General features: G+C 45.3%; 1 protein-coding gene across 3 annotated transcripts in view; it reads right to left on the bottom strand.

The window, feature by feature from the left end:
- Positions 1 to 7,431: 7,431 nt before the first annotated feature.
- The window catches only part of LOC132871398 (uncharacterized), a 92,545-nt gene continuing 89,101 nt past the window's right edge, over positions 7,432 to 10,875 (bottom strand). For 2 of the 3 annotated variants that reach the window (XM_060905526.1, XM_060905525.1), the window contains exons 2-4: positions 9,619 to 9,845; positions 9,121 to 9,346; positions 7,432 to 8,447 (exon numbers count right to left, since the gene is read on the bottom strand). In XM_060905526.1, the coding sequence (XP_060761509.1) occupies positions 7,924 to 8,447; positions 9,121 to 9,316 (720 nt within the window). In that variant the 5' untranslated portion in view covers positions 9,317 to 9,346; positions 9,619 to 9,845 and the 3' untranslated portion in view covers positions 7,432 to 7,923. Of the gene's footprint in view, positions 8,448 to 9,120; positions 9,347 to 9,618; positions 9,873 to 10,875 lie in introns of those variants that run through there. The other variant, XM_060905524.1, reaches the window with a different exon arrangement.

Raw genomic sequence — 10,875 nt, 5'->3', positions numbered from 1 at the left:
TTACCGCCACCACCTGGACTGGAGGACGCTTATCCCAACCTGCTTCTTCCTCCTTTTTAATGGTGGTTGGCAAACAACTTTTGGAAGCATTACCGCCACCTACCGAAATGGAGTGCGAGTCTGGATATCTAAATAATACTTAAATAGCCTAGTGTGGTTCTCCAGCTCCACCTCAGAGGAGAGGAAAGATCTGCAGTGGATCATCAGGACTGCATCTAAAATCATTGGTACCCCTCTCCAATCCCTGGAACAGATCTACTCTACCAGGCTGAGAAAAAGAGCCACAAAGATTAGGACTGACTGCACTCACCCCGGACAATGTCTTTTTGACACCCTTCCCTATGGAAGGCTTAGGGTCATAAAGTCACAAACAGCAAGACACCAAAATAGCTTCTTCCCCAGGGCTGTAAAAGCTCTGCTGGAAGCTTGATCTGGACTTGGACTCACACTCTGCACCTTATTGTGTTTGGCCACATTAAATAATTACATACTACAATTTATACGACTGCTTATAGACCCCTTCGCATGTTTGTAAACAAACTGACCGTTGCCAGGATGCGCGCGCAGCCTGGACTCAGAAACAATGGCGCTGCCCATAGACCGGCATTATGAGCTGTCAGATTATGCAAAACAATTGTCGTTACAAGATCGAGAATGCTACATAAATAAGTTAACTCTAACAAGTGGACATCGCCTACTGGATCCGTATTTAATTAAAGAGTGGATGGACAATGTTAGTAAGTTCCCTGGTATACAATGGCCAGATATATACTCGTACCTTATTGACAAGACTTCAGTGTACACCCACGAAAAACTTCGTGCCTACAAGTCTTTAGACGCATATGATTATGTTATGTGCGGGCATGTACAACTTGATTAACAATGGGACATTCATATTCATTTTGTTTTAATCAAATTATGCCAGTGATGTGATGGCAATGTGGCTTTAGCTACAACAGCAAATACCAACACTAAACAGCAATTTGCAGGAGGTAATGGCATGAAAGGAATGATAGTGTAAAGAGTGCAGCTAAGAGAAATCAGAGCTGCATAAAAAGCGAGAGGCAGAGACCAGAAATGAAACTGAACGGGGCGGGAGCTAGGTTAGAGCAGTCAACATAAGTTGGCATTTAGAGTGAGGGCACACAATTTTACCTTTCCATCCTTGCTTTAAAATTGTGATTTTCGGCATACACAAATAATGATGGCACAAAATCTGGACTGCTTGAGTCAAGTGAGACCTCTCCTACAAACAAAATTGCATGCAAAGCTAAGTTAACATGCTAACAATATTCATTACATTGTGTAACTATGACCCAGCTAATCAGACAAACGTTACCAAAGTATTTTGCTACATCAATAAACGAAGATTAGAAAGAATAAAAAAGAAAGATTTAATAAATAGCCTGATCTTATCTGTGATGAAGTGGGCACTGCAAACCCACGCATTTTTGATAGTGCTTTCATCCCAGTCTACATGTTTGATGGCTTGTAGCCATAGACGTAGGCAATTTTTTTGGAATGGGTGAGATCCTGCTGGAATTCTGCACATCACTGCTATGATTCTGACACCTGACAACACAACAACTAGGCATCGCTGAGTCTTTTTTGAGTCCAGGCTGCGCGTGCAATTTCCTCTTACGTATGAATGACGTTTACTGCGAGGGGGTCTATATGCCATTATGCTGCTTTTAAGAGGGTGTGTGTATATATATATATATATATATATATATCATCTCATCTCATTATCTCTAGCCGCTTTATCCTTCTACAGGGTCGCAGGCAAGCTGGAGCCTATCCCAGCTGACTACGGGCGAAAGGCGGGGTACACCCTGGACAAGTCGCCAGGTCATCACAGGGCTGACACATAGACACAGACAAACATTCACACTCACATCTACAGTCAATTTAGAGTCACCAGTTAACCTAACCTGCATGTCTTTGGACTGTGGGGGAAACCGGAGCACCCGAAGGAAACCCACGCGGACACGGGGAGAACATGCAAGCTCCGCACAGAAGGGCCCTCGCCGGCCCCGGGGCTCGAGCCCAGGACCTTCTTGCTGTGAGGCAACAGCGCTAACCACTACACCACCGTGCCGCCCCATATATATATATATATATATATATATATATATATATATATATATAATTTATTGAGGGTGGCACGGTAGTGTAGTGGTTAGCACTGTCACCTCACAGCAAGAAGGTCCAGGTTCGAGCCCCGTGGCCAGCGAGGGCCTTTCTGTGCAGAGTTTGCATGTTCTCCCCGTGTCCGCGTGGGTTTCCTCCGGGTGCTCCGGTTTCCCCCACAGTCCAAAGACATGCAGGTTAGGTTAACTGGTGACTCTAAATTGACCATAGGTGTGAGTGTGAATGGTTGTCTGTGTCTATGTGTCAGCCCTGTGATGACCTGGCGACTTGTCCAGGGTGTGCCCCGCCTTTCGCCCGTAGTCAGCTGGGATAGGCTCCAGCTTGCCTGCGACCCTGTAGAAGGATAAAGCGGCTAGAGATAATGAGATGAGATAATTTATTGATATGCTGCTGTGATCTGAGCCCTCAAACAGTGTTTTGTTGTATAGTAATGTGCAATGATAATAAAGAATCAATCAATGTTGTACCCCATTTGTTATAGAAATTGCATCTTACAAATTTACTCAAAAATAACTTCATATTTTACAAAGAAACTACATACAATTCCTGATAAATCCCAAAGCCACCCCTTCTAGAACTGCCACCTTATTGTGGTGGAGGGGTTTGTGTGCTTGAATGATCCTAGGAGCTATGTTGTCAGGGGCATTATGCCCCTGTTAGGGTCTCCCAAGGCAGACAGGTCCTAGGTGACAGGCCAGACCAAGAGCAGTTCACCAAAACCCTTATGGAGAATAATCAATCAAGGACCGTGATGTCGCCCGGTATGGCGCAGCCGGGGCCCCACCCTGGAGTCAGGCCCGGGGTTGGGGCTCGTATGCGAGCGCTTGGTGGCCGGGCCTTTGCCCACGGGGCCCGGCCGGGCTCAGCCTGAAGCGGTGACGTGGGCCCTACCTCCTGTGGGTGGTAGCCGTAGGGGGCCGGTGTAGTGTGGATTGGGTGGCAGTCGAAGGCAGGGGCCTCGATGACCTGATCCCCAAACACAGCGGCTAGCTGTTGGGACATGGAATGTCACTTCGCTGGGGGGGAAAGAGCCTGAGCTTGTGCGGGAGGTTGAGAGGTACCAGCTAGAGATAGTCAGGCTCACCTCCATGCACAGCTTGGGCTCTGGAACCCAGCTCCTCGAGAGGGGCTGGACTCTCCACTTCTCTGGAGTTGCCCATGGTGAGCAGTGGCGGGCTGGTGTGGGCTTGCTTATAGCTCCCAGCTCAGCCACCATGTGTTGGAGTTTACCCCAGTGAATGAGAAGGTCATCTCTCTGCGCCTTCGGATTGGGGAGAGGGCTCTTGCTGTTGTTTGTGCCTACGGGCCGAATAGCAGTATAGAGTATCCAGCCTTCTTGGAGTCCCTGGGAGAGGTACTGAGAGGTGCTCAGACTGGGGACTCCATTGTTCTACTGGGGGACTTCAATGCTCACGTGGGCGATGACAGTGACACCTGGAGGGGCGTGGTTGGGAGGAACGGCCTCCCTGATCTGAACCTGAGCAGTGTTTTGTTATTGGACTTCTGTGCTAGTCACGGTTTGTCCATAACAAACACCATGTATAGGGGTGTCCATAAGTGCACGTGGCACCAGGACACCTTAGGTCGGAGGTCGATGATCGACTTTGTTGTCATTTCATCTGATCTCCGGCCCTATGTCTTGGACACTCAGGTGAAGAGAGGGGCTGAGCTGTCAATTGATCACCACCTGGTGGTGAGTTGGATCTGCTGGCAGAGGAGGAAGCTGGACAGACCTGGCAGGCCCAAATGTATGGTGAGGGTCTGCTGGGAACGTCTGGCCGACCAGTCTGTCAGGGAGGTCTTTAACTCCCACCTCCGGGAAAGCTTCTCCCAGCTTCCAAGGGAGGCGGGGGACATTGAGTCTGAGTGGACCATGTTCTCTACCTCCATTGTAGACACAGCTGTTCGGAGCTGTGGCCGCAAGGTCTCTGGTGCCTGTCGTGGCGGCAATCCCCGAACCCAGTGGCGGACACCGGAAGTAAGGGATGCCGTCAAGCTGAAGAAGGAGTCCTATCAGGCCATGTTGACCTCGGGGACTCCTGAGGCAGCTGACAGGTATCGGCAGGCCAGGCGTGCTGCAGCTCGGGCAGTTGCAGAGGCAAAAACTCAGAACTGGGAGGAGTTCAGGGAGGCCATGGAGAAGGACTATCAGTCGGCCTCAAAGAAATTCTGGCAAACCGTCCGGTGCCTCAGGAGGGGGAAGCAGTACTCTGCCAACACTGTTTACAGTGTGGGTGGGGAGCTGTTGACCTCAACTGGGGACATTGTCGGGCGGTGGAAGGAATACTTTGAGGATCTCCTCAATCCCACCATCATGTCTCCCATTGAGGAGGTAAAGGCTGAGGACTCAGAGGTGGACTCCTCCATTACCCAAGCCGAAGTCACTGAGGTGGTTTGCAAGCTCCTCGGTGGCAAGGCACCGGGGGTGGATGAGATCCGCCCTGAGTATCTCAAGTCTCTGGATGTGGTGGGGCTGTCTTGGCTGACACGCCTCTGCAACATCACATGGTGGTCGGGGACTGTGCCTCTCATGTGGCAGACTGGGGTGGTGGTCCCTCTTTTTAAGAAAGGGGACCGGAGAGTGTGCTCCAATTATAGGGGAATCACACTTCTCAGCCTCCCAGGGAAGGTTTACTCCAGGGTACTGGAGAGGAGAATTCGACGGATAGTCGAACCTCGGATCCAGGAGGAAGAATGCAGTTTTCGTCCTGGTCGCGGAACACTGGACCAGCTCTATACCCTTCATAGGGTGCTCGAGGGTTCATGGGAGTTTGCCCAACCAGTCCACATGTGCTTTGTGGATCTGGAGAAGGCATTCGACCGTGTCCCTCGTGGTATTCTGTGGGGGGTGCTTCGGGAGTATGGGGTTCGGGGCTCTTTGCTAAGGGCTGTCCGGTCCCTGTACGAACGGAGCAGGAGTCTGGTTCGCATTGCCGGCAGTAAGTCAGACATGTTCCCAGTGCATGTTGGACTCCGGCAGGGCTGCCCTTTGTCACCGGTTCTGTTCATAATTTTTATGGACAGAATTTCTAGGCACAGCCAGGGGCCAGAAGGAATCCTGCACCTCCAAGTCTGAGGCCATGGTTCTCGACCGGAAAAGGGTGGCTTGCCCTCTCCAGGTTGGTGGAGAAGTCCTGCCTCAAGTGGAGGAGTTTAAGTATCTCGGGATCTTGTTCACGAGTGAGGGAAGGATAGAGCGTGAGGTGGACAGGCGGATCGGTGCAGCCTCCGCACTGATGCAGTCGCTTTACCAGTCTGTTGTGGTGAAGGAGCTAAGCCAAAAGGCAAAGCTCTTGATTTACCAGTCGATCTACATTCCGACTCTCACCTATGGTCATGAGCTTTGGGTAATGACCGAAAGAACAAGATTGCGGATACAAGCGGACGAAATGAGTTTCCTTCGCAGGGTGGCTGGGCACTCCCTTAGAGATAGGGTGAGAAGCACAGTCACTCGGAAGGAGCTCGGAGTAGAGATGCTGCTCCTCCACATCGAGAGGAATCAGCTGAGGTGGCTTGGGCATCTCTTTCGGATGCCTCCTGGACGCCTCCCTGGGGAGGTATTCCAGGCATGTTCCCCTGGGAGGAGGCCCCGAGGAAGACCCAGGACACGCTGGAGGGGCTATGTCTCTCGGCTGGCCTGGGAGTGCCTCAGTGTTCTCCCCGAGGAGCTGGCCGAGGTGTCTGGGGAAAGGGAAGTTTGGGCTTCCATACTCAGACTGCTGCCTCCGCGACCCGGCCCCAGATAAGCAGATGAAGACGAGACGAGATCCCAAAGCCAGAGAAATACATTTTCAAACTCTAAATGGAGTGTACCATCCAGTGATCTGTTGCAACAGTGGTTAATTATTGAAACCAGGAATTGTGTGTTTTGTGAAAATAATGAAACGTCTGATCATTTATTTTTCCAGTGTATGTCTGCAGAAGCCTTGTGACTGGATGGACATGACTGGCTTGACCTGAAGGTTTTTCAGTTGGAAAACTTTACTCAAAAGGACATTGTTTATGGACAACAGGAAAAATGACTTTTTGGTGAATGTCATTATTATCCTTTGTAAATTCTATATCCACAGATGGAAGTACATGAAGGTGAAACCCAGGTGTTGTGGATTTCATAATGAGTTTCTTTCTTACACTAAAGCCATTCAGGTCACGAAAATGAAAGATGCAATTAAACTTTTAAACATAATTGAAGAGCATGATTTACAAGGAAAGCCTGAGCCTCATAAATGTGTTTTACTTTTGTTTGTTTGTTTGTTTTGTTGTAATTTATATGCACCTATTCCTTATGATCTGAAGGAAACATTAGTGCCAAGTAGTTTGTATATGGGTCTGTCTCAGAAACTGGTCTCTCATTTGGGACATTATGGTCAAAAAATACATTTTCTAATTTTACAATTTTTTTTGCATTTACTTAACACTCAATGTTTCTTTTGTCATGTTTAATAAGAATAAAGATAGCATCTTGCTTTATCTGGCCTCCACTGTGGAAAATTTTAACGATGTTCTGAAGTTCACTCGCATAACATGGAAACATGCATGCATTTAAAAACCCTCTTTTATAACCAAGGAATATCTTTTTCTGTGCATATATTTGTTTCTTTAAATGCAATTATTGGACAGAAAAACAAAAACATATTTGTTATCATTATTTTTAAATTTTACTCCTTAGTTTCGAATGTGGCGGCACGGTGGTGTAGTGGTTAACGCTGTCGCCTCACAGCAAGAAGGTCCTGGGTTCGAGCCCCGGGGCCGGCGAGGGCCTTTCTGTGTGGAGTTTGCATGTTCTCCCCGTGTCCGCGTGGGTTTCCTCCGGGTGCTCCGGTTTCCCCCACAGTCCAAAGACATGCAGGTTAGGTTAACTGGTGACTCTAAATTGACCGTAGGTGTGAGTGTGAATGGTTGTCTGTGTCTATGTGTCAGCCCTGTGATGACCTGGTGACTTGTCCAGGGTGTACCCTGCCTTTCGCCCGTAGTCAGCTGGGATAGGCTCCAGCTTGCCTGCGACCCTGTAGAAGGATAAAGCGGCTAGAGATAATGAGATGAGATGAGTTTCAAATGTTCATCAGTTATCATACATTTTATTAAACTTTACTTTGTTGTGCCTGCAGGATATCATGTAGATACACCCCTTATTTTGTACTAAATTATCAATTAGCATAATAGTAATACACAGACAAAAGTTTGAAACTGTCACACAATATCCCATTGATTTATTCAATTATTTGCTTTTTCATCACTCACGTAACATGGAAATACATGTTTTTTTCTTTACTAGTTTCTTTTTACAGTGACGATATCATTACTTATATCACATCTGAACAAGTTGCAGATTTACACTCTGCATTAAAATGCAATTATTCTCACAACTTAAAGTTAAATTATATTTTGATTACAACCAGGTCAGGGGGCGCTGGTGTTGTAGGAGCCGCGCTGTGTGCTGCTTCAGTGTCTGGTCTTGGCACTCTACACACTCCCTGTATGCACACTTCTTTTGCCATATTCCGTCATCCCGACCACAGGTCAGGAGATCGATGGCATGGTAGCCATGCCTGATGCGAGCAGCATTGTCTGTCCTTCCAGTGATGGCATTTAGGATATGAAGCTTCAGGTCAATGTTTGTGCAATACTCACACAGACACATTCTCAGCCACCAGTCTTGCCGTGGATAAATGTACCTGGGTTTGCACTTGGCAAAGTGAGAGAAGCTGACCCTCGTTGACCCTGCTGGTTGTGTGGCAACAAAGTCATCGTAGACTTCTCTCAAGGGCTTCGTCAACAGTGATGCAGCCTGGCCGGTTTTTGATGAGACAAGCTTTTTGTCAGGGATGGGGCAGGAAACACTTTTGTAATATTCCTCAATCTCTTTTTCATCTTCTCTCGTTTCATGTGCTTTGATGCAGCCAGTGACAAAATGCTCCCCTTGCTGACTGCTCGGATGTTGCTGGATCCTCGAAGATTCAGGTATTTTTGACAGGTATTGAGGAGAACATGGCGAGTGTGAAGCAGATCTTTATTTCGCCTTGTGTTGTTCTTTTTCAGCTCAAATATCACAGATTTCCCAATCCTGTGTTCTAATGACTCTGGCTGGAGCGTTTTGAATAGCTGCTTCTTACGAGGTGCAAGGGAATGTACAATATCATTCAGAGTCTCTACGAGTCTGGAAGGACTGTGTGGAAAAGTTGCATAGGCCCGAGCCTTTGCCTTTTTTCTGGCTCCTTGACTCCATGATGACAATGGGGTGCAAGTGGAAGCCTGTGGTATGCTGCTGGATGGCTGGGAAGCAGCAGCTGCAGATACTGAAACAGTAAAAATGATTAAATAAACTTGTAACAATTTTTGAAACACAAGTAACTTGTAAAAAATATATTTTCAATAATACTATTTAAATATAATGATCATCAATATATTTCTACTGTAATGTTTAATTTGCAGTGTACATGCAGAATTAAACAGCTATGATTAATTTCATAACCAGGATATAACACAAAGTGACAATTCTAAAACATCCATCAGTCTACAGTTTATAAAAAAAATTATGATAATCATTCACATCAACATCTTTAAAAATCTTTTTTTGATTGCATGCACTAGAACATTCAAAGAAAAATCATTCAATCAATATTTTAAATAGAAAAGTTTATGTTAATATTATTATCTTAATAATATTAAGATAATGAACTTCATTATGATATCTTCATTATGATAAACTTCATTATCATTATCATAATTTTTCACTACCGGTAAACACAAATAGATGGGAGATATTTCCAGAAAGCAACTGAACAATGTCATTAGTGGCCATGACATTCAGATTAAATGGCTTTTACAGCTTTATATTTTAAGTGTCACTTAAAATAGAGAGCTCTGAGAAATTACAACTTACACCAAACATTATAACTAAGTGGAATTTACTTCCCACTTTCCTAACTAGATTTAAGTTTATTATTACTACTAGACAATACATGGTACCTCTTTTGTTCGCTCGCTTTTCTCTTTCCGGCTGGGCTCTCTTCTCCCTCTGATGGTGTTGTTTCTGGGGGTGTAAGCTCACCCACCACTTTGCCTTCTCCTGCCTCCATTTCTCTCTCTGCTCCTCTTTAGCAGCTTGAGTCAATCTAGGTTGCTCTGGCTGCTCTGCTTTTTTTTGGGCTCTCATCGCCTGCATCCGAAGCCTGCTTTGTTCTCTCTGAATGGCCTGCACACACACACACACACACACACACACACACACACACACACACACACACAAAAGTTAGCTTTGTATTTGGCAACTTTTCAACACGTTATGATGAATAACCCTGTTACATAAAAATGAAACTTGCACGAATTGTAATATTCAGGTATCCTTCGCTTCATTCATTTATACTGCCATACACATATTCTTATTGACAAATATATCAACAATAGATGCATTTGCAAAATATATGTCTAATGCACACTTTGATTTAGGTTTTTGGAAAAATGTACCTTCTTTTGTTCAGAACAATTTTTTCTGTAGGCTTTTGTTGCCTCTCTGCCTCTTTGGATGTATTCAGCCCATCTCTCAGGTTCATTTTGTTGCAGTCGGTCTTTCCAATCGCGTGTTGCCTCAGCGGCAGTTTTCCTTTTTTTGTGCAGTGGGGATGGAGTAAGGCGGAGTGTGTGTCTCTAAAAGACGGATCCTTAGCCTTGAACTATGGCACGAAGCCATTGGCCTGATTAAAAGTAAAACAGCTTAATGATTTTTATTAGTAAATTTTGAATAAATTTAGAATCAATCCACAGGTATTGAAGGTTGTTTTAAAAAAAGTATCAAGATAGTTAATTAAAACAAGAAATGGTAGCAATGCGTATACCAAAGCTCATCTGAAAGATTTAGTACAGTCACAAAGCATTCTCAATCTTCACAGAAAAATACTAATTACAGCAAATTATTCCTGTAACATTCTTGTGCATGCTAAAATACAACCCCGATTCCAGTAAAGTTGGGACAAAGTACAAATTGTAAATAAAAACAGAATGCAATGATGTGGAAGTTTCAAAATTCCATATTTTATTCAGAATAGAACATAGATGACATATCAAATGTTTAAACTGAGAAAATGTATCATTTAAAGAGAAAAATTAGGTGATTTTAAATTCATGACAACAACACATCTCAAAAAAGTTGGGACAAGGCCATGTTTACCACTGTGAGACATCCCCTTTTCTCTTTACAACAGTCTGTAAACGTCTGGGGACTGAGGAGACAAGTTGCTCAAGTTTAGGGATAGGAATGTTAACCCATTCTTGTCTAATGTAGGATTCTAGTTGTTCAACTGTCTTAGGTCTTTTTTGTCGTATCTTCCGTTTTATGATGCGCCAAATGTTTTCTATGGGTGAAAGATCTGGACTGCAGGCTGGCCAGTTCAGTACCCGGACCCTTCTTCTACGCAGCCATGATGCTGTAATTGATGCAGTATGTGGTTTGGCATTGTCATGTTGTAAAATGCAAGGTCTTCCCTGAAAGAGACGTCGTCTGGATGGGAGCGTATGTTACTCTAGAACCTGGATATACCTTTCAGCATTGATGGTGTCTTTCCAGATGTGTAAGCTGCCCATGCCACACGCACTAATGCAACCCCATACCATCAGAGATGCAGGCATCTGAACTGAGCACTGATAACAACTTGGGTCGTCCTTCTCCTCTTTAGTCTGAATGACATGGCGTCCCTGATTTCCATAAAGAACTTCAAATTTTGATTC

This window comes from Neoarius graeffei, chromosome 23 (assembly GCF_027579695.1).
Source record: "Neoarius graeffei isolate fNeoGra1 chromosome 23, fNeoGra1.pri, whole genome shotgun sequence".
NCBI lineage: Eukaryota > Metazoa > Chordata > Actinopteri > Siluriformes > Ariidae > Neoarius > Neoarius graeffei.
Note: the sequence above shows the minus strand (reverse complement) of the source record. Positions and strands in the feature narration are given on the sequence as shown.